Genomic DNA, 27605 nt, shown 5'->3' with positions numbered 1-27605 from the left:
ATCAATTGATTAGCATTTATTGCATGGTTTAATATATAGGATAAATTACAAAAAATATAAACGTTTCATCGATATATAGGTACGTAGACTTATTTTTCCAATTCCTATACAGGACATCGAAATCTCAGCTGATCTGAAACAAAAAAAAAACGGGTTGCACTCCGGGTGTGCCGGCAGAAGTGAAAACTCAATGACATTGCACAGCGCCGCTAAAGAAGTTTTCATTATGTATAATTGAGGTTAACGCCATCTAGCGTTATTTCGTCGCATTATTTGAAACCCCTAAGCACATCACTGTTAATACTCGAGTTATATTAGTACCAGTTAGAGGGAAACTCACTAGATGGCATTTAAATCAATAAAGAAAAACTCAATGACACGTGACGTCACGTCTTACGAATCTTACGCTCTCGCGAGTTTAACATTTTTTCCCCATCAGAAAAAGTGCACAGCGCCGCTAAAGAAGTTTTCACTTCAAAAATACTCCATACATCAGTTTATTTCACCAAAACGCGAGTTATTTCGTATTCGACATCTAACATCTAGTAGTCATTCAGTGTTAATCAGATTTAATTTTTGAGGAAAAAAGGTACCACTACTTTTGACATTATAAAATTTCTAATCTAATAAAAAACGGACTATAAAATGCCACCATTCTTATCCCCCTGCCTTACCTTGACAATGAAACGTGACGTCCATGGTACAGTCACCTGCAATAATATGTTACACAACGAAGGCCGCAAAAATATCTGACACGATCTTATTTGTAGAGCTATAAGAGCGTGTCATATATTTTTGCGGCCGTCGAAGAGTAACATATTATTGCAGGTGACTGTACGTAGTCCGCGGCCATTGATTCGCCTATCCTCTGGCGATAGGGGCACACTCGACCGTCAACCAGGCCGCGTCGTCCGCGAGGCCGCGGGCCTCCAGTACGGGGCCGAGGTTTCGGTCGTGGTACGGACGTCCACGGCAGAGTTTAAAGCCATTGACTGACCTATCCCCTGGCGATGGGGGCGCACTCAGCTGTTAGCCAGGCCACAGAATAAATAATAGTACTAGGTACAGAATACTCACTCTCTAACAAAACGCGTCTGTTACGATCAGGACAGATATGACCGCTAGGTGGCGACAGCGCCACGCGCGGCTTATGGCTAGCCACCAAAATTGGTGTGGAACGGATGTACTTTTAGCTACCTGTTGGAAAGCGACGAAATCGCGGAGTGAGCCACGCTTGGCCAGGCCGCGGGTCTCCAGTATGGGGCCAAGAGTGTCGAGGACTCGCTTGGGGTATGGACGACCACGGTAAAGTATCAAGCCATCGACTCACCTATCCCCTGGCGATGGGGGCACACTCGGCCGTCAACCAGGCCGCGTCGTCCGCGAGGCCGCGGGCCTCCAGTATGGGGCCGAGTGTGTCGAGAACTCGCTTGTGGTACGCGTTGAGGTACGCCAACTACAATGAAATATATCACTTTTAAATATATTCTAGAGTTTTCCTATATGAAATACCTACAATGAAACCTATTTGGTATTCAAGCACAACAAATTTATTAAGTTTTTAGGGTTCCGTACCTCAAAAGGAAATAACGGAACCCTTATATGATCACTCGTGCGTCTGCCTGTCTGTCCATCTCTCACAGCCTATTTTCTCGGAAACTACTGGACCAATTAAGTTGAAATTTGGTACACATATGTAAATTAGTGCGCAAAGATGGACATGTAACGTAAACAAATGAATTATAAGCAATGGGGCCATTTTGGGAAAATGAAAAAGTTAAAAAATATATATATTTTTAAACTATATCGTGTCGTGTTATATATCAAATGAAAGAGCTCATTTTGTAAATTTCAAATATATTTTAAAATACATAGGTTAGAAGTTATTTAAGAAAATAGCCAAAAAATGACCATTCCCTCCTTTGTCTCCGAAACTACTGGTTTTTTTTGTCTAAAATTTTGAAAAAAATACACAAAATAGTTCTTTACCTATAGATGATAGGAAAACCTATAAGAAATGTGCAGTCAAGAGTCGGGACTTAATTTATGGAACCCTTAGAACGCGAGTCCGACTCGCACTTGGCCGGTTTTTTTATACGCCCGGTTATTTATATGTTTTCTTATAAAGTGAAAAAAGCCAAGAGTGCTGAATATCAGGTTGAGTACCTCAAAGTCGTCAAGCAGGTTTACGTCGATGCAGGCGCGCTGTTGCGGGACCAGCGTCAGAGTGCTGAAGCCGAGGACCCCACGGCCGTCGTAGTCGCCCACCAAGTGTTGGGCCTGGTAACAATGCAATGGTTATTGATTGTATCTTAAAGTGTAATGAAAAAACAGATAAAAAGATAAAATTTATTTCATAGAAAAATATCCAAAAATAACAATCATAATACGCTTAAATAGTTACTTAAATATTATAAATGTACAATGATGGTTTAGAAAAGTAAACATAAAATAAAAGATCTGGTAAGCAAAAATTGTAACTGGCTCTAACATATTATTTAACATCAATACCTAAACTAAGGGGTCATCCATTAATTAGATCACACGTTTAGGGGGAGGGAGGGGGTCAAGAAAATGTGACACGTTGTGACAAGGGGGAGGGGGGAGTTATAAACTTTGTGACGTCACTTTAACTTCATCAGTAACCGAAAATGTATTTAAATTATTTTATACGCTAATTATCATTTAAATGACAAGGTTTTGAAACGATAATCGTTTTTATTCGTTTAATTTTATTTCTTAATCAGATTTGGGTTATATAATTACTAATATTTCTTTTGTCAAAAATATTTTGATAAAATATTAAATAAATATTTGCCGATTTCGTTGAAGAAATGTGACGTCACACCAGGGGGGAGGGGTTTGCCAAATGTGACCAAGTGTGACGTAATTAATGGATGACCCCTAAGTAACTTAATACTTGTATCTTAGGTATTTCGTGTAGTAGGTCAATGTAGTCTAAGTTTGGTGCTTATTGTGCAAAAACAATAAAGATGATACCTATTAGTACTACTGTGTATTAGCTGGTATTAGTATTAGTCCTGTGTAGTCCTGGTAAGGGCATTTATTTCTATGATGATACAGATATTTGTTCCTGAGTTATCGTTGTTTTCTATGTATTTAAGTATTGATATATTATATATATCGTTGTCTGAGTACCCACAACACAAGCTTTTCTTGAGCTTACCGTGGGGCTTAGTCAATTTGTGTAAGAATGTCCCTATAATATGTATTTATTTATTTCTTTTATTTTATTTATTATTTATTAGTGTGTCCAGATATAGAGCATTTAGCGCCGATAGAGGGTACAGAACGAGTCGCCTCGCGTATATAAGCTGCCGCGCGAGGCGGCTCGTGAATCATCCTTAAATTACGTCACATGAATTTCAAGATTTTTTTATTTTTATTTCACAACATACCTATTCCATGCACGAAATAAAACACCAGATAATTATTAGAAATACATTGCTAGCAGGTATATTTTGACACAATTTCAATTTAATAAACCGGATAGAACTAAACGTCACTATAGCAGTTTTCATATAAATTCCATATTCGCAAATCGTTTTGACAGTTCTTAAAAAGAAACTGATTTGACTAGTAGAAGAAAACCCTTTTGCAATGGTGCTCGAATACTCATCAGCACAAAAAATAAGAAATAAATAAACTTACCTCCTTACCTTATCCTGGCTCGTACCAATGAGTTTTTCGAAACTTATGTACGAAATATCATTTGATATTTACCACTAGCTTTTCGGTGAAGAAAAACATCGTGAGGAAACCTGCATACATCTGCGAAGAAATTCAAAGGTGTATGTGAAGTCCCCAATCCGCATTGGGCTAGCGTGGGGACTGTAGCCCAAGCCCTCTCGCGCATGAGAGGAGGCCTGTGCCCAGCAGTGGGACGTATATAGGCTGAAATGATGATGATGATGATGAAATAAACTTACCCTAGGATGTTCGGAGTCCTTGGTAACATTGACAGTTTCGACTAAATCTTCGTGCCTGATACCGTACTCCCCCACTTTGTAGTATCCGGGCTCTGGTGACAAAACAAAGTAAAATAATAATAACACAGACCAACTCTATTAGTTATTTACGATAGAAGTGCGCCAAATAGGAAATTCGCACGGGTATCGTACAACGTTTACGTTTATGTACATATTGAAAAATATAATTGAAAATTACTATTTACTTATTTGTAGACTAATTATTAATTAATCTACAAATTTCCATCAGTGGTTGGGACTTCCTTTTAGGTGAGTAAACCTGTATCAGGATGCCCCGCTTCTCCATAATTAACAGTCTTGTTATTTTAGGAAATATACATGAAAGTAACTTGTTTTATTTATAAACCTAATATTGTATAGGTACATGTGGCCCTTTAAATTTGCGACGCAGTTACGTAATGTGTTTATTATAGCACTTGGTGTCGTAATGTAGCACCAGATGTACTGTAAAATATACTAAAGATTCATAAATCGAAAACAGGCAATCGAATGTGGTGGAAGTTAACATAAAACATTGAATATTATAAAAATACTATCTCAATATTTTCAATCACTGTTGCCCCTTGTGTTGAGAAAGTGTCCCACTCCGTGTCCTCATATATAAGTGTCACTTACCGTTGCTCGGTATCTGGTGCGGGCGGAGGCCCGGGTCGTGCGGGTAGGGCCGCCACGACACGCCGGCGGGCCCCTCGTGTACGTTGAGGAAGTGTCCCACGCCGTGTCCTCATATATAAGTGTCCCTCACCGTTGCTCAGTATCTGGTGCGGCTGGAGGCCCGGGTCGTGCGGGTAGGGCCGCCACGACACGCCGGCGGGCCCCTCGTGTACGTTGAGGAAGTGTCCCACGCCGTGTCCTCATATATAAGTGTCCCTCACCGTTGCTCAGTATCTGGTGCGGCTGGAGGCCCGGGTCGTGCGGGTAGGGCCGCCACGACACGCCGGCGGGCCCCTCGTGCACGTTGAGGAAGTGTCCTACTCCGTGTCCTCATATATGAGTGTCACTCACCGTTACTCAGTATCTGTTGTGGTTGGAGGCCCGGGTCGTGCGGGTAGGGCCGCCACGACACGCCGGCGGGCCCCTCGTGCACGTTGAGGAAGTGTCCCACGCCATGTCCCGTGCCATGCGCGTAGTCCAGCCCCACGTCCCACAGGGCTTTGCGGGCGAAGCTGTCCAGAACGTTGCCCTGGAGACAAAGTACAACAAGTTTAAAAATAGTATCTACGAGTACAATTTTTGACAACCGGTCTGGCCTAGTGGGTCACTCTGCCTGTGAAGCCGATGGTCCAGGGTTCGAATCCCGGTAAGGTCATTTATTTGTGTGATGAACACAAATATTTGTTCCCGAGTCATGGGCTCATGGGTGTTTTCTATGTATATGTAAGCATGTATTTATCCATATAGGTATGTATATATCGTCGCCTAGCAGCCATAGTACAAGCTTTGCTTAGTTTGGGGCTAGGTTGATCTGTGTAAGATGTCCTTAATATTTATTTATTGGCACTTTTCGTGTCATTGTCGATAAAAAAGGTATTTCTAAAAAATTCTGACATCTGCACTCACTTTGTCCTAAGTATCCCATGGGCCGGTACAGACGGTCGGCGTGCAGTTCGTACAAATTGCAGTCGGGTTGCAGTCCGTCTGTATCGGCCCTCAGATGGACCATAGTCAAACGCAGAGCTGAATTTTCCTAGGTAACTCAATAGGTGTTACTCAATAAGATCGGCGGCGTGTTGAACGCGTTATGCTTTGCTAGACATTACTTAATGTCAGGGTGTCTCACGCTCTCATTAAGCAAAATGTGAGACAAAATACACATTGGACCAAGAAATTAGACAGATGGATTACCATCCTTGGTTATATTCTACACTAGATCTCACCTTGACGCCCTGAGGGAACAGGGCCGAACCAACGGCTATCTGTCGCTTCAGCACCCTGGCAGTGGGGAGACACTCCTGACTTCGGGCAAACTCGGCTCCGTTCGGCTCAGGATTTCTCCGAGCAATTATTAGGGTTGATAAGATAATGACTTGAATATTGACAACCCTAAATAGCCGAAAGGGATAGTGCCATACATTAGAAAGGGACAGCATGATTCGTCCATGAATCGCTGTCAAACTTCGGTTTTGTAGGAAGTGTCCTTTCTATACGGTAGTACTATTATTTATTCTGTGACCCTGGTGAAGGCGTTCTTCTGGGCCGTAGGGCTGCTCATGTGCCCTGCAAGATGGAACTGACCTTGACGCCCTGAGGGAACAGCGCTGAACCAACGGCTATCTGGCCCTTCAGCACCCTGGTGAAGTCGCCCTTCTGGGCCGTAGGGCTGCTCATGTGCCCTGCAAGATGTAACTCACCTTGACGCCCTGAGGGAACAGGGCTGAACCAACGGCTATCTGGCCCTTCAGCACCTGGTGAAGGCGTCCTTCTGGGCCGTAGGGCTGCTCATGTGCCCTGCAAGATGGAACTGACCTTGACGCCCTGAGGGAACAGCGCTGCACCAACGGCTATCTGGCCCTTCAGCACCCTGGTGAAGACGCCCTTCTGGGCCGTAGGGCTGCTCATGTGCCCTGCAAGATGTAACTCACCTTGACGCCCTGAGGGAACAGGGCTGAACCAACGGCTATCTGGCCCTTCAGCACCCTGGTGAAGACGCCCTTCTGAGCCGTAGGGCTGCTCATCTGCCCTGCAAGATGTAACTCACATTGACGCCCTGAGGGAACAGCGCTGAACCAACGGCTATCTGTCGCTTCAGCACCCTGGTGAAGACGCCCTTCTGGGCCATAGGGCTGCTCATATGCCCTGCAAGATGTAACTCACCTTGACGCCCTGAGGGAACAGGGCTGAACCAACGGCTATCTGGCCCTTCAGCACCCTGGTGAAGGCGTCCTTCTGGGCCGTAGGGCTGCTCGTCTGCCCTGCAAGATGTAACTCACCTTGACGCCCTGAGGGAACAGGGCTGAACCAACGGCTATCTGTCGCTTCAGCACCCTGGTGAAGACGCCCTTCTGGGCCGTAGGGCTGCTCATCTGCCCTGCAAGATGTAACTCACATTGACGCCCTGAGGGAACAGCGCTGAACCAACGGCTATCTGTCGCTTCAGCACCCTGGTGAAGACGCCCTTCTGGGCCGTAGGGCTGCTCATCTGCCCTGCAAGATGTAACTCACCTTGACGCCCTGAGGGAACAGGGCTGAACCAACGGCTATCTGGCCCTTCAGCACCCTGGTGAAGGCGTCCTTCTGGGCCGTAGGGCTGCTCATGTACCCTGCAAGATGTAACTGACCTTGACGCCCTGAGGGAACAGCGCTGAACCAACGGCTATCTGTCCCTTGAGCACCCTGGTGAAGGCGTCCTTCTGGGCGGCCGTAGGGCTGCTACTCATATGTCGGGTCCGAGTGATGTCGGTTGTGCCATCCCTGCAAGAATGTTCTAATTGTAAACAATGTCTAAAATAAATTACATAATTAAGAAAAACTGGCAATTATGAAAATCTGCTTCCTCTCTATGAAAAGCAATCCAACTTTGACTGTACGTACTTGTATTGTCCTCCTGAGTCTAGTAGAAACATGTCGTCCCTTTTAATTACGGTAGGGGAGTCTTTAGACGGCGTGTAGTGTATGATGGCTCCGTTCGCGCCGGCGCCCGCTATTGTCTCGAAAGAGGGGCCCATGAAGTCCGCCTCTTCTCTGCGAAAGGTACAAACATTAATTACAGTTTTGATAAATAGGAATGGTTTGTAAAGCGGCTCATAGTCGTCAAGACCAATTGTTTATCATTTTTGCATTGAACCCTTTCATGTTGAACCCCATTTCAATTGATTGTACGCGTTTGAATACTGTCTCTCCGTTTGACATTTTGCAGCCACAGAGTTTGGTAATGTGATCATACTCGTCAATGTCTATGATTTGGATAATGTAATGAGACAAAATTATACAGTTTTCGGAGTATTGTTGAATATGTAAAAGTTTCGAGTCAGGCTTACTGCGATACCGTGGCAGTTGCAGAACGTGCAGCCTACATTTTACCATCGGTAAGGTTGTTACAATTTGGTGCCGTGACCAGGATTATATATTATTAACCTTTTGACTTTTATCAACCTTCGTGCATTCCGACAACGTTTATGATGACGCGCCGCACACGATAGGCGTGGCGTTCAAAGGACTAAAGGTTAAAGTTACGAGTATGTATTCATATGTATAACACTAACTTGCGGAACTCAAGCAGCCTGTCTGCGACCTGCGGTTCTGTAACTGTCGCGCCAGAGTCTAGTTGGACGTGCAACCAACGTAGCAGGCGGCTAACTGCTATACCGTCACGCACGTGGCAGTTGCGGAAGCCCTAAAAAAATCGCATTTGTTGTATACACGAGTATTTTTCTGAAAGAAAACATATTAAACTGTTAAAAACTTTACCTAAGTATACATATAGATAGTATGGACTCACCAGTAACTCCACGTCGTTCTTAATAAGCTTGGCGAGCGCGACCGGCGACACTTCTGATATTAAGCACAGCGGTTTCTTGATACTGTCACTCTGAAAGGTAACTTTTAACTTTAATTAGCAAAGAGGCGACCTACGCTGCTTGTGATGGTTACAGTTAAAAAAAACTGCGACAAAAGCCGGGATCATTTGCGAACGAGACGTTTTAACCCTTAAATGCATGACTTTTTCTTTTTGCCCGAAATTAATATATGTATCACATAATTGTTTGCCGATTCTAGGAAACTTCGATTTTCACTGCGAAATTAGTGTTAGAAGTTGAATTGGCTAAATCATATTTATGTAAATACGTAATTTTCCGTAATAGATATATGATTTTTTTGAAAGGTACACTATTTGTGATATACCTATGATAAAGTTTTTAAATATAAAATTATTACAAACCCCGAAAACACCGTTCAAAATCACATACTAAAAATTATCAACTTCTGGATTTTTCCAAGCTTTCCGACTTTTCGTCTTAAAACGAATGGAATTTTTATAAATTAAAAATATTGTGTAAATTTAACCCTTAAATCATTACCCTACTACTTGACGTTAGGTATAAAGGTGCGTTCAAGAACGTAAGCCTTGTTTTTTTTAATCTGTGAACTGTCTAATGCTTTGTAGACATTTGGCAACACTATGCATTTAAGGGTTAATATTCGGACTTCTGTCTTCAGTTGATTTTGTAGTTCCCTTCGATTTGTACATAGAAAATTACGTCAACCGGAGACCGAAGCCTAGAAACGAAAATTACGTATTTGCTACAGGGACGTCCAGCGTATGATTCTAATTTTGAATTGATATTTAGCTAGTGGGTCACTCATTAAGTCGTGGGACTTAGTCAATTTGTGTAAGAATGTCCCTATAATATTTATTTCTTTATTTATTACGCGCTGTAGTGTCTGTTCGGTAAGAGTCGTGGAATGTATGAGGCCCAATACATTCCACGACTCTTCTCTTTCCGAACAGACTCTAACTTCGTTTACTATTAGCGAAAACGAAAAAAATTGATGTATATATTTATAATAGTATTAAATATTATTTATTCACGTCGTCTACAACACACTCCGCTGGCTCCACAGAAAACCAGCGCCGTTGACCACGCTAGTCGTGCCAGCTGCATTGCTGAGTGGAGACCATTTCGGCTTCACGTCTCTATTTCCACTGATTGTTTATCTTTGCCTTGTACTTGTACATATGATGAATGGAAAACGCGCTCAAGGTGGGGCTCGTAAGAGATGGTCTGACGCCATGAAGAAGACGAGTGGCGGCAGCCTGCACCGTGCGGTCCACTTGGCTTATGACCGCAATCAATGGAGACGTGTTGCATGTGGTCGCGATCCTCAGCATTGAGGGAACGAGGAAGAAGAAGAAGAGAAGAAGAAGTACATATGTGTTATTTGTATTGATGTGTTGTCTGAATAAATGAATTCTATTCTAAAAAACCCCCCCCCTCGCATATTCATGCAAATACTTACGCCGGCAGCAGCACGGTGTATGGCTTCACTGGCGTCGCTGGACAGCCATACGGATTTTGCACAATCCCCGCTCTCAGAGAGCTCGTGCTGTAACAATATTATTTATTATTACTTAGCCTATTGTATCCCACTGCTGGGCAAAGGCATCCCTCTCTTTCTTCCACGCAGCTCTGTCAATGGCAATCTTTTTGGAAGACGTCAAGGTCGTGCTGCCATCTCCTTCGGGGATTTTCTAAATCACATCGACAAAAAAAATCTATTTAATCGTGGAATCTGGTCACAAAATTTCAGGAATATCGGTTGAGGATTGGGACCTGTAGATGAGGACATCCGAACATACGAAAGCATTTGGCCCAAGTTAAAACGGAGACCTTCGCTGACGCTTCGTTTTTTTGCGTGCAATAGAGATAGGAACAGGCGGTTCAATGTACGAAATTCCTTGAAGTAAGCGTAATTTCTTTTACAGTAATGAATTCCACTTCAATTTAAATGTACCTATCTATACTCTGTATCTTTAGGTATTTAAATAAAAGTAAACAAAACTTACCCTCAAATGGCTCCTTATGCCAGTTGAGGGTAGATGAAAACTAGGGATGTACCGACTAGTCGCCGACTAGTCGGGAAAGCCGACTATCCGGCCACATTTGTAGTCGGCGATTAGTCGGCGACTAGTCGGCAAAAATGGCCGATTAGTCGGCACTTTATTAGTGAAAGAAAAACAGAAAAAAAAAGAATTCGACAGTTAATATTTACGAAAATAAACATAAAACAATGTTTATTTGTGACGTCCCACGGTCAAAGGTACCTTATGGCGGGTATGGAGTTATGCATACCCCAGTAATCTACAATAAATAAGCTATCGATAACACAAAAGATCAACCTTCTAGGTTGCGTAGTTACAGAGATATGATTTTTTGAAAATAATGTTGTGAAATGAGCAACTTTACGATAGAGAAGTTTTAAGTTTAGCCGCCTAAAAAACTATGTTCCTGAAGTAAGTTACATAGTTGACTACAAATAATAATGCCTTATATATCTGAGATTAAAAAAATATTGCGACTTGTTCTGTAATGCAAATAGAAACTTTTGATATCGACTGATTTATGTGTATACTAACCAATCTCTTGAAAATAAAGTTTTATTTCATTTTCACGATTGATTGCAATGAGCTCTCAAGATTTAAATTTTATCTATTAGAAAACGACACTGACAGACAGTTTAAGCAAAAAACAATACCGATTTAGAGGTGAAAATGTATTTTCTGACTTTTTCATATAAAATCACAAAATTGAATATTTTTACTTTTAATGTGACACACAATCAATTTTTCTGAGCACATATGAAAGAAATTCTGTCATTCAAATGAAATAAATCCTAAAACCCCAACTAAATACTATATTTAACCCCTTATGCCACTTTAAACTTACATAACAATAACAGTATTTGCTCCATACATTTACGAAAAGGTACCTTATGGAAATAAATCTAATAATACATCACTACAAAATATCAATCATATTATAGTTTATCTTTTATGAATAGAAAATATTAATTTACATTAAACTGCCCCCAATTTAATTAGTTCTTCGTCATAATAATCTTAAAAAAGACCAATAATTTGTATGTAATGAAAAGGTACCTTGTGGTCAAGTTACATGATGAGGCATGATGATGATGGAACAGTTAGGATAAACTAATAATATTTTGGGGTTAAGATGGTATAAATCGTCTATTTCTTATCAATAATATATTTCGGTTGCTATTGAAGATAAGCGGCATTGAGGTTCAATGACCTCAGATATTCCATAAGGTAATGCGTCGGGTATTGGCATTTTTCAGCAAACCAATGGCTGATTTACTGCATGCGACCAAACCAAATGAAGATTATTCTAGTTAAGAAAGACTTGACGAGAGTAACTTTGGTATAATAGCAGTCTACTTGGATTTGTGATGTCGGTCTATGTACGGTTATAATATTTGCGAGGCGCCCCAACCAGAACTGAAATTATCAAATTAGTTTTGCAGAATGCTAATACAGTTCTCTACCAAACTTCTTTTCCCGTATTGACTAGTTTTTTTGGGAATTTTCAATCTTTTTTCCATAAGGTACCTTTTCTACTAAACTCTGAGACGACATTACTAGGCTTATAACTAACTTATAACAAAAATAAAAACAGGTAAACAATTGTTAGGCATTAAGGTTTCATATCACACAATAAAAAAAAATTGAGCATTTTTTCACCTCTTTACAAAACATTTAATATCTCCGAAACTAGAAACCCTCATAAGGTACCTTTTCCCGTGGAACGTCACATTTTACTAAAATACCTATTTAGAGTGCATACGAAAACTTTTGTTGATATCACAGACAAGACATCCTCCAGACTGAGCATAGTAGCTCTACCCCCTCTGCCACAAATACGGTAGTTTTACTCCATTTTCGAGTCGAAAGTGTCTTTGTGTGACGTCCGTGTCTTTGAACGAACCAATCACGGTACGGGAACTCGCTGACCTCGTCCCCCGCACCCCCGTATTTTTGGCAGCATCGGTTTCATGAAATAAGTGCTCTAAACTCCGTCTAGTCGGCTAGTCAGCCAAATCAATAGTCGGTACATCACTAATGAAAACATTACACGATCAAATAATGTAGGTTAAAGTCAGGCCGTTCAGTGACTGATCCAGGCGATTTTGTAATTGGTCGGTTAACCAATAAATGTTATAACTAACCGAAAATGTACAAATTGGTTGTTTACTTTTATTTAAAATATTTAAATACCTAAAGATACAGACTATAGTCAATACGAGTACGCGCAATATTTTTGGGAGAGTGTAGGTCTCCATTTTCAAGAACTAAAATCTAAAAGCAAGTCACAGCCCATTGGGCCCGCCATAGCAACAAGATGTCCAACCCCATATGGGCGGCCACTGATGTCCATCCCCAAACACTGGAGGTGCCCCTTGATATCATCCGTCAGCACACGGTCCCCCCAGAACAGTTGTCGGCACATTAACTTACCGCCATTGCAACTAGATGGCCGACCACGTCTTCATACGGGTGGTCAGTAATCTCTACCCCCTCCCACTTCAGATGCCCCTTGATTTCGTCCGTCAGCACACCATCCCCCCAGAACATTTGTCGGCACATTAACTTACCGCCATAGCAACAAGATGGCCGACCACGTCTTCATACGGGCGGCCGGTAATCTCCACCCCCTCCAACATCAGGTGCCCCTTGATTTCGTCTGTCAGCACACCATCCCCCCAGAACAGTTGTCGGCACATTAACTTACCGCCATAGCAACAAGATGGCCGACCACGTCTTCATACGGGCGGCCAGTAATCTCGACCCCCTCCCACTTCAGGTACCCCTTGAGCTCGTCTGTCAGCACACCGTCCCCCCAGAACAGTTGTCGGCGCATTAACTTACCGCCATAGCAACAAGATGGCCGACCACGTCTTCATATGGGTGGCCGGTGATCTCCACCCCCTCCCACTTTAGGTGCCCCTTGAGCTCGTCTGTCAGCACACCGTCCCCCCAGAACAGTTGTCGGCACATTAACTTACCGCCATAGCAACAAGATGGCCGACCACGTCTTCATACGGGCGGCCAGTAATCTCGACCCCCTCCCACTTCAGGTACCCCTTGAGCTCGTCTGTCAGCACACCGTCCCCCCAGAACAGTTGTCGGCGCATTAACTTACCGCCATAGCAACAAGATGGCCGACCACGTCTTCATACGGGCGGCCGGTAATCTCCACTCCCTCCCACTTCAAATGCCCCTTAATTTCGTCCGTCAGCACATCGTCGCCCCAGAACAGTTGTCGGCACATTAACTTACAACTTACCGCCATAGCAACAAGATGGCCGACCACGTCTTCATATGGGTGGCCGGTGATCTCCACCCCCTCCCACTTTAGGTGCCCCTTGATCTCATCCGTCAGCACACCATCCCCCCAGAACAGGTCGGTCGTGTTGGCCGTCAGCACCAAGTAGGAAAAGAACACGGGGTTGTAGTCTATGTCCGAGCCGCGCAGGTTGAGGGTGTCTGAAAGAGGATTTTACAGGTACAGACAGATGTAGTGCATAATTGTTTTCCATCGTATTTTCTCGGAAACGTTCGTATTTGTCACTACAGAGCGTGCGACTTTCAATCCGGAGGTCGCGGGTTCAAACCCCGGCTCGTACCAAAACTTTTTCGGAATGTATATACGAAATATCATTTGATATTTACCAGTCGCTTTTCGGTGAAGGAAAACATCGTAAGGAAACCGGACTAATCCCAATAAGGCCTAGTTTCCCCTCTGGGTTGGAAGATCAGATGGCAGTAGCTTTCGTGAAAACTAGTCACGCCAATTGTCGGGATTAGTTGCCAAGCGGACCCCAGGCTCCCATGAGCCGTGGCAAAAAAGGCGGGACAACGCGAGGAAGATGAGGATATTTATATAGTTTGGTTTATATTTGCACTTACAAGCAACTTCATCGAGTGCAGTTATCACCAACGCGGCAGCTTTCTTTTCCACCATTTTACTTCTCAGTTCTTCTATCTTCTGGCCTGCCGTTTTACCTGTAATAAATTGTTTTCCTTAAAAACAATGATCATTGTACGGTAAAGAGATATCTTACTTGTGAAACAACTTTTATTGAAACTGAAAATTATGTAAACTGAAATATATGTCATATACTAAGAAAAAGGGACCAAGGCCTCCAGTGCCCCAGGCTGGAATCGAACCAGCGTCCTCTGCTATCGCGGCAGGTGCCTTGGTCAGTTTTTCTTAGTATATGACATATATTTCAGTTTCTAATTTATATAGTAGTGTTTCTACTTAAAAAAACAAATTTAAATATTTTCTGAACATAATTTAATTTGTTCTAATAAATACTTGTAATAGTATGAAAAATATGTTTTTGGCAAAACATTCCTTCTAATAGAGTTAGACTAAGAAAAGTCTGCAACGATTTTAATAGCATACGCAATTACGTAGTGCAAGTGTTATTTATACGTCATAACTTCATAGAAGTCTGACGTTTAAAATAACACTCGCACTGCGTGTGCTATCAAAATCGTTGCAGACTTATCTTGGTCTAACTCTAACATAATCTGTTGCCTATATCACGATTTGGTCAGGGGTATTTACATTCGTATGAGAATTCGTTGAGCTGATCCGCGCTTCGTCCACCAAGTTACGCGGTTATGTTATACCAGTGGGGAGACACTCCTGACTTCGGGCAAACTCGGCTCCGTTCGGCTCAGCATTGCTCCGAGCAATTATTAGGGTTGACACAACTTGACGTCCCTTTGCGTGCACGGCCGCAGATAAGATAATGACTTGAATTTTGACAACACTAAATAGGCGAAATGGATAGTGCCATAAGTTAGAAAGGGACATCATTTATTCTGTGGTTATACTAGCTTCCGCCTGCGACTTTAAAATAAAAAAATAATATTATAGGACAATTTTACACAGATCGACCTAGTCCCACAGTAAGCTCAATAAGGCTTGTGTTGTGGGTACTAGACAAAGATATATATAATATGCACATATATATAAATACTTATATAAATAGAAAACATCCATAACTAAGGAACAAATATTTGTGATGAACACACAAATAAATGCCCCTACCAGGATTCGAACCTGGGACCTCCTGCTTCGTAGGCAGGGTCACTACAGACTATAGTTCGTTTTTTTAGCATTAGAAAGAACTTGAAAGAAGGTAAGCGATCTTGACACGTTTTTTTTAATTGAAAAACGCTTTATACACGACTGCCCAAAAAAAAAAGAGTGTATTGTTTTCAGCGTTCATGTTTATATATATAATATATTTTTAAAAATCAATAACTATTACTTATGAAAGCAGAAGAATATAAATGTTCGTATTAGATTCATAATTGTTACATATTTGCCGAAACTTATTTTTAAAACGTGTTTTTCAATTAAAAGACATGTCAAGATCGCTTACCTTCTTTCTAATGCTAAAAAAACGAACTATAAGTCCTGCCTGCGCCTTTACCTGTGTACTTGACGGAGAGCGGCAGGAGGGGGCGGCGGGGGCGCGGCGGGGGCGGCTCGTGCAGCTGCGCGCGCGCCGCGTCCACCAGGTTGCGCGGGATGGCGATTAGCTGCATATTCGCTTTCGACAACGCCGTCTAAAAAACACAATCCATACATTTAAACTACAATAGTGAAATAAAAATAAAACGGCTGTACAGATGTAGTGCATACTTAATTTCCATCGTATTTTCACGTAAACGCAGGAACGTGTCTTTCTGAAGTGAAAACTTCTTTAGCGGCGCTGTGCACTTTTTGTGATGGGGAAAAATGTTAGACTCGCGACAGGTCACGTGACCGTAAAATTCGTAAGACGTAAGACGGACACGTGACTTGATCGAAAAACTGTTACAATGTCATTGAGTTTTCACTTCTGCCGGCACTCCCGGAGTGCAACCCGTTGTTTTTTTATGATTAATTAACAGAACCTTTATACTGTTGTACATATCGGCCATATCAAGTCCACTTCTTATATTTATTTTCCATCTGTTTATCACGGAAACATACGAACGTGTCTTGCTATTTCAGTCAGTCTCGGTACAAAAAGTACTGAGCAACGGATAGGAACGTTTCCGAGAAAATACGACGGAATACAATTATGCACTACATCTCTACTCAAATATTGAAGTCACTTTTATATCTTAAGATGTCCGACTATAAAATTATTTCACGCTAAATGTGACTTCGACATTTTTGAACAGATGTCTAATATTCGCCAGGACGCCGCCACAGTCATAGCCAAAAGTTGTTATCAAGAAAAATTCCCTGTCACAAGCAACCAATATAGTATGGTCCCTAGTCACTAAGATAGCTTACTTGCAGCGGGGTCCACTCGTCTCTGGTCATGGTGTGAGGGTCAGCGCCCACACCATGACGCCGTGGACGCTCCCACAGTTATAGCGAAAAGTTGTGGTATCGTCTTGGGTCGTCCCATTCGTTTTTCGTCAAGTTCTTAAATTAGTCCTATTCTGCTTTCGTCACTCATGCTACATTCGTCACAATCGTCGGTGGCTTTCAATGTAGAATGAGTGACGAAAGCAGAATAGGACTAATTTAAGAACTTGACGAAAAACGAATGGGACGACCCAAGACGATACCAAAGTTGTTATGAAGAAACATTCCCTGTCACAAGGAACCAATATAGGATGGTCTCTAGTCACTAAGATAGCTTACTTGCAGCGGGGTCCACTCGTCTCTGGTCATGGTGTGAGGGTCAGCGCCCACGATTGATCCTTCCACCAGGTTCTTCACCAGCCACTTTTCCATAGACAAAGTGTCGGGAAGAGCTGAAACAAATAATAAATAGTAGATTGTACAACAAGGGCATAAAGTGACCCATTTTTACCCGAGGCAATTTTTTGGTCTGAGCGAAGCGAAGACCAAAATAGTAGACGAGGGTAAAAATTGACATTTATGCCCTTGTTGTACACTCTGCTTTTCACTTCAATTGCGAGGAAAATATTCAAAAAATCAAATATTTTAGGTTATTTTAACGTATTTATTCAAGACTAAAGAAAATTGTTCTTGGGCCGGTCGGAGGCGCGGGGCGCGCCGATCGGGAGAGCGCCGGTCGGGGGCGCGCCGGCAGGGCTGGCAGTTTGTATGGCAGAATTTGGACTTTATTGCTAAGTCAATAAGGGTCGTAATAGATGATTTTACTTTATGCTCTAGAGCATAAAATGCGATTTTATGTCGTCTACGCACGACATAAAGGTGCACTTTTTGAGCATGAGAAGTGAAAAACTATTTTTTTTTACGTTTTTCGGGTTCCATACCTTAAAAGGAAAAAACGGAACCTTTCCCTTTCTCCCTCTTTATCTCCGAGATTACTGGGTCTAAAATTTTGAAATAAATACAAAAAATTGTACTTTGCCTATAGATGACAGGAAAACCTATTAGCAATGTGTAGTCAAGCGTGAGTCGGACTTAATTACTTACTTATTCATGCGACCCCTACGGGTTTTTAAAGACATTTCATTCACGTTCCACACATATTTTTCATACATTGTTAAAAATCGGGTAATGTACGGAACCCTTGGAACGCGAGCCCGACTCGCACTTGACCGGTTTTTTTTAATCTGGTGTTTCTTCACTATTGAATGGGTGCCGGGGCGTCCTTTCGGGGGGAAATGAATAATTTATGTATAACATAGATCTTAAACCTTATAAACAATTGACGGGAAACAAACGCTTGCTCGATGTAGGAATCACGCCGCACGGAACAGCGCCATCTAACGAGTGATTGGGTAATTAAAATGCGCGGCTTGGCGCAGCGTTATCATTTAAATATGAGACGTAACCAATATACATAAGGCTCAAATTCCTCTGACTCACACTGCTTCATGAGCGTCCAGAGTGCCAGATCTGCGTGTAGTGTAGTAGCCGCCAACTGTCCACACCAGCGCGCGGTCGCCGTGAAGCGAACTGCACCGCATGTAAATATGAGACGTAACCACTATACATAGGGTTCAAATTCCTCTGACTCACACTGCTTCATGAGCGTCCAGAGCGCCAGATCTGCCTCCTTCTGGAACTGCGTGTAGTAGCCGTCGGTCCACACCAGCGCGCGGTCGCCGTGAAGCCAACTGCACCGCATGTAAATATGAGACGTAACTACTATACATAAGGTTCAAATTCCTCTGACTCACACTGCTTCATGAGCGTCCAGAGAGCCAGATCTGCCTCCTTCTGGAACTGCGTGTAGTAGCCGTCGGTCCACACCAGCGCGCGGTCGCCGTGAAGCCAACTGCACCGCATTCAAATATGAGACGTAACCACTATACATAAGGTTCAAATTCCTCTGACTCACACTGCTTCATGAGCGTCCAGAGCGCCAGGTCTGCCTCCTTCTGGAACTGCGTGTAGTAGCCGTCGGTCCACACCAGCGCGCGGTCGCCGTGAAGCCAACGGCACCGCATGTAAATATGAGACGTAACTACTATATATACATAAGGTTCAAATTCCTCTGACTCACACTGCTTCATAAGCGTCCAGAGTGCCAGATCTGCCTCCTTCTGGAACTGCGTGTAGTAGCCGCCAACTGTCCACACCAGCGCGCGGTCGCCGTGAAGCCAACTGCACCGCATGTAAATATGAGACGTAACCACTATACATAGGGTTCAAATTCCTCTGACTCACACTGCTTCATGAGCGTCCAGAGAGCCAGATCTGCCTCCTTCTGGAACTGCGTGTAGTAGCCGTCGGTCCACACCAGCGCGCGGTCGCCGTGAAGCCAACTGCACCGCATGTAAATATGAGACGTAGCCACTATACATAGGGTTCAAATTCCTCTGACTCACACTGCTTCATAAGCGTCCAGAGTGCCAGATCTGCCTCCTTCTGGAACTGCGTGTAGTAGCCGCCAACTGTCCACACCAGCGCGCGGTCGCCGTGAAGCCAACTGCACCGCATGTAAATATGAGACGTAACCACTATACATAGGGTTCAAATTCCTCTGACTCACACTGCTTCATGAGCGTCCAGAGCGCCAGGTCTGCCTCCTTCTGGAACTGCGTGTAGTAGCCGTCGGTCCACACCAGCGCGCGGTCGCCGTGAAGCCAACGGCACCGCATGTAAATATGAGACGTAACTACTATATATACATAAGGTTCAAATTCCTCTGACTCACACTGCTTCATAAGCGTCCAGAGTGCCAGATCTGCCTCCTTCTGGAACTGCGTGTAGTAGCCGCCAACTGTCCACACCAGCGCGCGGTCGCCGTGAAGCCAACTGCACCGCATGTAAATATGAGACGTAACCACTATACATAGGGTTCAAATTCCTCTGACTCACACTGCTTCATGAGCGTCCAGAGAGCCAGATCTGCCTCCTTCTGGAACTGCGTGTAGTAGCCGTCGGTCCACACCAGCGCGCGGTCGCCGTGAAGCCGACTGCACCGCATGTAAATATGAGACGTAACCACTATACATAGGGTTCAAATTCCTCTGACTCACACTGCTTCATGAGCGTCCAGAGCGCCACATCTGCCTCCTTCTGGAACTGCGTGTAGTAGCCGTCGGTCCACACCAGCGCGCGGTCGCCGTGAAGCCAACGGCACCGCATGTAAATATGAGACGTAACTACTGTACATATGGTTCAAATTCCTCTGACTCACACTGCTTCATGAGCGTCCAGAGTGCCAGATCTGCGTGTAGTGTAGTAGCCGCCAACTGTCCACACCAGCGCGCGGTCGCCGTGAAGCCGACTGCACCGCATGTAAATATGAGACGTAACCACTATACATAGGGTTCAAATTCCTGTGACTCACACTGCTTCATGAGCGTCCAGAGCGCCAGGTCTGCTTCCTTCTGGAACTGCGTGTAGTAGCGTCCGTCTGTCCACACTAGGGCGTGGTCGGTGGTCACCACCGCCGTGCCTGCTGAGCCGGTGAAGCCCGACAGCCATTCCCGACGGGCGTCCGCTGGCGCGATGTATTCCGACTGAAAAAAAAAACACATCAACCATCATCGTCGCCAACCTACTTGGACCCGGGTATTTTTAGGGTTCCGTACCTCAAAAGGAAATAACGGAACCCTTATAGGATCACTCGTGCGTCTGTCTGTCTGTCCGTCTGTCACAGCCTATTTTCTCGGAAACTACTGGACCAATTAAGTTGAAATTTGGTACACATATGTAAATTAGTGACCCAAAGATGGACATGTTTTTTTCATAATTTTAAAATACATAGGTTCGAAGTTATTTAAGAAAATAGCCAAAAAAATACTATTCCCCTCCTCCCCCCTTTATCTCCGAAACTACTGGGTCTAAAATTTTGAAAAAAATACACTAAATAGTTCTTTACCTATAGATGATAGGAAAACCTATTAGAAATGTGCAGTCAAGCGTGAGTCGGACTTATGTACGGAACCCTAGAAATGCGAGTCTGACTCGCAGTTGGCCGGTTTTTAATCTTTATTGCACTAAAGATTATAGTACAGGCGAACTTAATACCATAAGGCATTCTCTACCAGTCAACCTGAAGGCTAAGCAGAAGAGATTGTGTGCGATGCTACAATTACAACAGCAAAACCAATCAATACATATGGCGATTTGGCAGTGACGTGGCACTTTACATACTGCCATCTCGTGACCCGAATCGGAAGCGAAAGTAATTCACGCTTTCAGGTACTGCCCCCTACACTTCCCGCTGGCTCTTTTTCGCATAGTGGGGTCATCTAGTGGCTTAAATCTAAAAATGGAAACTTGACATACTGCTTCGCGCCAATGAATAGGGGGCTTCTGTGCTACCTTTTACAGTTTATGCACTCCCTATTTAGGTATGTATTTATGTACTTACGCCTGCGAAACTTGGACCCTAACTGGAGAGACGAACCTTGCAGTGTTCGAAAGAAAAGTGCTCAGAAAGATCTATGGTCCTGTAATAGAACATGATACCTATGGTCAACGCATGAACCACGAGTTGGATGTACTCATAGAGCACGAGAACATCGTCAGGTTCTGTAAGTCACAGCGGCTGAGATGGGCGGGTCACCTTGAAAGGATGCCGGACAACAGGGCACCAAAAGTCATGACAAGGTGGACGCCGCAACAAAAAAGACCGAAAGGCAGGCCTAAGAAAGCGTTGGATAGATAGATTGTGTAAAAGAAGATGGGAAAGTTTACCAACTGGAAGAAGGTCGCCAGGCACCGCGACAACTGGAGGAAGATTGTGGAGAGGCCAAGACCCACAAAGGGTTGTAGCGCCAACGGAAGTAAGTAAGTATTTATGTACTTACGTAATGGGCGTCAGCTGTGGGCACAATGTAGGCGGCCAGCGCGGTTGGCTGGGCCGCCATGAGAGCCCGCAGCGCTGTGAGCCGCTGCAGCGACATGTTTGCTGAAAACAATACATTATATTATTTAAAATGCCGTTGGGGTATTCCAGAAAAGTATCAGGTACATCACGCTATTTTTCAACACTTCTGATAAAGCTAAGGAGCCGATATTTGCCATGATAACGTTTGATAATTTAGCTTTAAATTCTATATTGCAGATTTCTGCAAGTTATTAAGGTACATAGCTGTCATCGCGTCACGTCCACGACAAAGTAGAGTTAGACCAAGACAAATCTGCAGCGATTTTAATAGACCACGCAGTGCAAGTGTCATTTTAAACGTCAAGCTTCTGTTAAAGGCTAAACTTGGGCCTTGGGGTCCAAATAAGTAAATTAATAGAATTAAAATACAGAATGTACGTACGAAACGAAAGATATATTTTCCAAGAAGACAGTTGACAATATTGACATAAACTTTTTAATGTTGGGATAAAAACTCCATTCTGCAACAGCTTCTATGAAATTATGACGTGTAAATAACACTTGCACTGCGTGGGCTGTCAAAATCGCTGCACTTTTCTTGGTCTGATGAAAATTTAATAAATGGGGGAAAAAAATATGTTTCGTTCTTTTTCAGATAAATGTCGCTACCTTTTGGTCCCGCACAGTCTGAACGTCTGAAACGATCGACAAGAGAAGATGAAAGAGTAGGGTCAAAGAGAATAGATAGTATAGAGGGTTACTCTCATAGTAAATTTTGTAGTCACAGTAAATTTACTGCCATCTGCCATGGCTAAATGTTTTTTTTAATTTATTTTATATGATTTATGACTTATGACCCATGTTCTTTCACTGATATGTGTAAAAATTGTTAAATATCAAACGGTGTCGTCAACGCCATAGGCCAAAGGTGTGGCGCCATCTATCCGAGAATGACTTTTTCTTGATTTCCGAGGCACGTTTTTTCCTTAGACTTTATTCATTGACCGAAGCGAAGCGAAGGTCTACGTTTTGACTCGGGCATTTTGCTTTCGTATGTCCGGATGTTCTCCTCTACAGGTCGCAATTCTTAACCGATTCTCGTGAAATTTTGTGACCGAATTTTATGACTAAATAAATTTTTTTTGTCAATCCGGTTTTTGGAAATTTTTAAAAATGGCGGAGTCGTGATACCTGGCGCCTAAACAAATAGTCGTATCGATATCATAAGACTTTTTTCTTTTTGAAACATGTTTACAGAGTTAATAGCAAAAAATGCAGAAAAAAATTATCGCTGGTTTAGGCGGTATTTAGATATTTAATTTTAACTAATTTTAATTTGAGAAGTAGTAGCTAAATTTCGTCAACCCATCTAAGAACTATTTGGCTCAGTTTGTAAACGTTCGCTTATTCTGTTTGCACAGAGGGTCTGGGTTCGATCCCCAGTAATTGTATGCTGGGATATTATAACTTTTTGTATTTTTTTACACATAAATTTCGTATTGTTTTTCTTTAATTTACTATACACCGTGTTTTTATTGAATTCCGTTAACTTCGGGGTATAGTTAAGTACGTTTATAAGAACTAAATGGCATAGTTAATTTTCAAAAAAAAAATTTTTTTTTGTTTTCTTTTTTGTTTTTTTTTTGTTTAAAAAGTAATTAAATGTAGCATATAGCGTTGTTGTAACACGGGCATTACATTTAACTCAACCAAACAATTGAAATCTGTGACATATCAATGTCATTTCGTACATCAATCGACCGAGATTGTACTTAAGTTTAGTAGCAAATGTATGAACTCATTCTAAACACTAATCAATATGTAAGCCGGCCCTAAGGCAAGTGTACACGCTTGTAGAGGCCTTATAGTAAAAAAATAAATTATGGATTATCTCCGAAATGGACTTAATTAGAACATCGGTGTCTTTGAGAAAGTTACTTGATTTAAGCTCAGGAATGCACCCTTGAAATTAACGGAAATCAAAAAAAACACGGTGTATTTAAAGCTCTTAGCACCATGTTATTTCAAGCTCTGCTCGCGAGGTCTACAGCTCACAGAGCCACTATTAGTCTTATACGAAGTTACATATGTCTTTGGTAGGGTAAAAAACCGGGCAAGTGCGAGTCGGACTCGCGCACGAAGGGTTCCGTACCATAATGCAAAAAACTGCAAAAAAAAAAACGGTCACCCATCCAAGTACTGACCCCGCCCGACGTTGCTTAACTTCGGTCAAAAATCACGTTTTTGTATGGGAGCCCCACTTAAATCTTTATTTTATTCTGTTTTTAGTATTTGTTGTTATAGCGGCAACAGAAATACATCATCTGTGAAAATTTCAACTGTCTAGCTATCACGGTTCGTGGTGACAGACGGACGGACGGACAGCGGAGTCTTAGTAATAGGGTCCCGTTTTACCCTTTGGGTACGGAACCCTAAAAAGGAACTAAGCGAAGCAAAAGATAGTCGTTACTCACTTTCGCTTTGAGAATGGTGGGGCAGCCCCTTGGTCACCGTTAGTTGAACTCTGCAACAAAAATGAACTATACTCTGTATCTTAAGGTATCATATAAGTAATTTCCATAGTAGCAAAATTACTTTGACGGTTCGAAAAAAGAAACTGATCTGACTAGTGGTCAAATACCCTATTCCCATTTTACTAATTTTGTGTGTTTTTATGTTTTAATTTTAATATTAGCTGCATGTTTGTTTGTTGTTGTTGTTGTTCTTGTAGTTTTAAGTTATTTATAACATAATTCAAACACAATGTAAAATTGTTTTATGAATAAATGAATAAGAATAAGAATATTTAAATAAAAGTAAACAAACAATTTGTACATTTTCGGGTAGTTATAACATTTATTGGTTAACCAACCTAATACAAAACCGCCTGGATAAGTCACTGAACGGCCTGACTTTAACCTACATTATTTTGATCGTGTAATGTTTTCATCTACCCTCAACTGGCTTAAGGAGCCATTTGAGGGTAGATTTTGTTGACTTTTATTTAAATACCCAAAAGATACAGACTATAGTGAAAATAGTTAAGAGTAGTAAAGGATGGAGATATAAATTCGGAATACATACTATAAACTTCAAATTTTTGGGTGCGTGACCTGTACCCTAGTGGAAATTTCATTCGATAGCTTATGTGACGTACGCGTTTGCGTTAAGTGTTATTTTGTATGGGATTTTGAGCTTCCAAAACATCCCGCTTGGCGCGCTGTTCAAAATCCCAAAAATAGACACAATATCGCAAACTAGTGTGAATTTCATTCGAAAGCGTGACGGGCGTTCGTCGTCACGCTTTCGAATGAAATTCACACTAGTGGTTCTGTCCTTAAAGTAAACCTATGTATGTATTTAGTATACTATAGCAAAGAGAATAGATAGTATAGAGGGGTCCTGTCATAGTACATTTTGTAGTCACAGTAAATTTACTGCCATCTATCGACACACGACTAAAACTCAAAATGAAAACGTATAAAATTATCAAAAAAAAAAATATATATATGCATAAATGATTTTATTATTTTTATATCATTTTGACCCATGTCCATTCACTGATATCTATGTGTTAAAGTTAAAATTGTTAAATATGAAACGGTGTAGTCACGCCATCTAACCGAGCATAGGCTAAAGGTGTGTGCGCCATCTATCCGAGAATGACTTTTTCTTGATTTCCGTGGCACGTTTTTTCCTTAGACTTTATTCATCTTATACGAAGTTACATATGTCTTTGGTATAGGTACTATAGTATAGTTTGACGACCGGTCTGGCCTAGTGGGTAGTGACTCTAGCTGCCTATGAAGCCGATGGTCCTGGGTTCGAATCCCGGTAAGGGCATTTATTTGTGTGATGACACAGATATTTGTTCCGGAATCATGGTTGTTTTCTATGTATTTAAGTATTTATATAATATATATATCGTTGTCTAAGTACCCACGACACAAGCCTTCATGAGCTTACCGTGGGGCTTAGTCAATTCGTGTAAAAATGTCCTATAATATTTATTTATTATTTATTTACTAAGCCTTAAAAATATACAAAAACTTACAGATCAGACGACCAACAGATACCAACTGAGACAAATCTCGCTTCGAGTTTAAAAATAAAAACATTACAATTTCATGAATGCACATTTGTGATGCACCGACCGCGATGAGAATAAAACAATACGGGTTTTCCTGTGGCTTTTCTTACGATTTAACATGGTTCGCTTTACGATACCATAGCAGTAAATAAATAAAAAAACAGGCCAAGTGCGATTCGGACTCGCGCAGGAAGGGTTCCATACCATTACACAAAAAACGGCAAAAAATCGCGTTTGTTGTATGGGAGCCCCATTTAAATATTTATTATATTCCGTTTTTAGTATTTGTTGGTATAGCGGAAACAGAAATACATCATCTGTGCAAATTTCAACTGCCTAGCTATCACGGTACATGAGATACAGCCTGGTGACAAACAGACAGACAGCGGTGTCTTAGTAATAGGGTCCCGTTTTTTACCTTTTGGGTACGGAACCCTAAAATCTTATGTCAGCATCAAAAGTACCTAGCGGATCAGGGTGCCTAGCCATGATGCCAATCGTTTGCGCTACGACAATGAAACGATATCTGCCTCTCTATCTCTATCACACTTATATGTAAGAGTCAGAGAGCGTTTCATTATCGTAGCGCAAACGATTGGCACCTTGGCTAGACCTCCAGAGGCCCTACCGCGAGAAACGAACGAAAGCGTGTGTCATCTGACCTAGGGGCTGTCCATAAATTACGTCATCTATTTTTGACGATTTTTGAATGAACCCGCGACCTCCCATATTTGACTAATATTACGTAGATTCATATATATATCACTTTTCTATCTATTTGGCAGGAACTACCGACTTTAAGAAACTTCTATAACAAACTAACATACATACCTATATTTCAATAATTTACAATAATTCATATGGAGTATAGTTCATAAATATAGTTATATACACGCGTAAATGTATCCCGCTAAGATTTAAAACAATAGGTGATAAATTTCAATACAACGTCTTGTTGATCGCCAATTTCAAATAATAAATATGTTCTAATATTATATACTCATTGTAAACTTACATTGCAAGTAAAACAACACATTTTAACATCCTCTTTACGAGCGCACTCGTTATACTAGTACATAACACTACTCAATTTATCCATTATCCAAGCCTTTAGCTATCAAAGATTCATATTAACCAACCTCACAAGAGTCACTGTATCTATTTCTGCGGCGCTTCTCTGAATTTGAATCTTAGTTCATCATATTCAAGGCTTAATATAGATAGAAGTTTTTAAAACACATAAGTCCTATTGGTGACTCATATGTTAAAGAGTATACAATTGCATTAAACTGGTGGAATCCGTATCGAAAGTGGGACGTGTACAGATTACGAATGATACTCGAAATCAGTTGACCTAATGTTCACTATTATATCTGAACGCAAGCCTTGGCAATAGAATCGTGTTTAGGAATTTGTGAGCACATTGGGCGGTACAATATATCTGATTGCCATTACTCACTGGTTTAGCCATCCCACACTAGGGTGGTTCACGTTTGTATGGGAAAAATTCAAACTATAGCTAGAAGAAGCGGCACCCCCTCATTTTGTTACACTTGTTATGTTGACAAAATACGCCAAGTTTTATAATCTTATCTCAACTACAAGGGGGTGCTCAAACACTTTGAAATTTTTCAAAGTTGTATGAAATCCAAAAAAAAAAAAAATTATGTTTTACATTTTTATGTGAGTAGTAGTTTTGACATTATTAGAAAAAAGTTATTAAGTAAATAAACATTTTTATT

The 27605-nt window shown here is 41.9% G+C and overlaps 1 protein-coding gene across 1 annotated transcript; it reads right to left on the bottom strand.

The window, feature by feature from the left end:
* Positions 1 to 26938, bottom strand: LOC134802488 (xaa-Pro aminopeptidase ApepP-like). The gene is made up of 18 exons (XM_063775167.1): positions 26879 to 26938; positions 24248 to 24297; positions 21754 to 21854; positions 20286 to 20457; positions 17192 to 17304; positions 15981 to 16116; positions 14437 to 14532; positions 13814 to 14013; positions 9969 to 10055; positions 8449 to 8538; positions 8213 to 8343; positions 7542 to 7691; positions 7289 to 7421; positions 5016 to 5193; positions 3951 to 4042; positions 2167 to 2280; positions 1331 to 1456; positions 1 to 133 (listed from the first exon to the last, which is right to left on the bottom strand). Exons 1-17 carry the CDS (start codon positions 26905 to 26907, stop codon positions 1331 to 1333), a joined length of 1998 nt encoding a protein of 665 aa, XP_063631237.1. The 5' UTR covers positions 26908 to 26938; the 3' UTR covers positions 1 to 133.
* Between the last annotated feature and the right edge of the window lie 667 nt (positions 26939 to 27605).

This window comes from Cydia splendana, chromosome 24 (assembly GCF_910591565.1).
Source record: "Cydia splendana chromosome 24, ilCydSple1.2, whole genome shotgun sequence".
NCBI lineage: Eukaryota > Metazoa > Arthropoda > Insecta > Lepidoptera > Tortricidae > Cydia > Cydia splendana.
This window is presented reverse-complemented; position numbering and strand designations above follow the sequence as displayed.

What these genes read in the sequence shown, in the direction of transcription:
- LOC134802488 (XM_063775167.1), bottom strand. Translation starts at nt 26,907, where the DNA reads ATGTTAAAATGTGTTGTTTTACTTGCAAT. An exon ending in TACACCGTGCTGCTGCCGGC is followed by an intron (nt 8,539 to 9,968) that starts GTAAGTATTTGC and finishes GTTACCTTTCAG; the next exon opens with AGTGACAGTATCAAGAAACC. An exon ending in ACAACAGATACTGAGTAACG is followed by an intron (nt 4,043 to 5,015) that starts GTGAGTGACACT and finishes TTTTGTCACCAG; the next exon opens with AGCCCGGATACTACAAAGTG.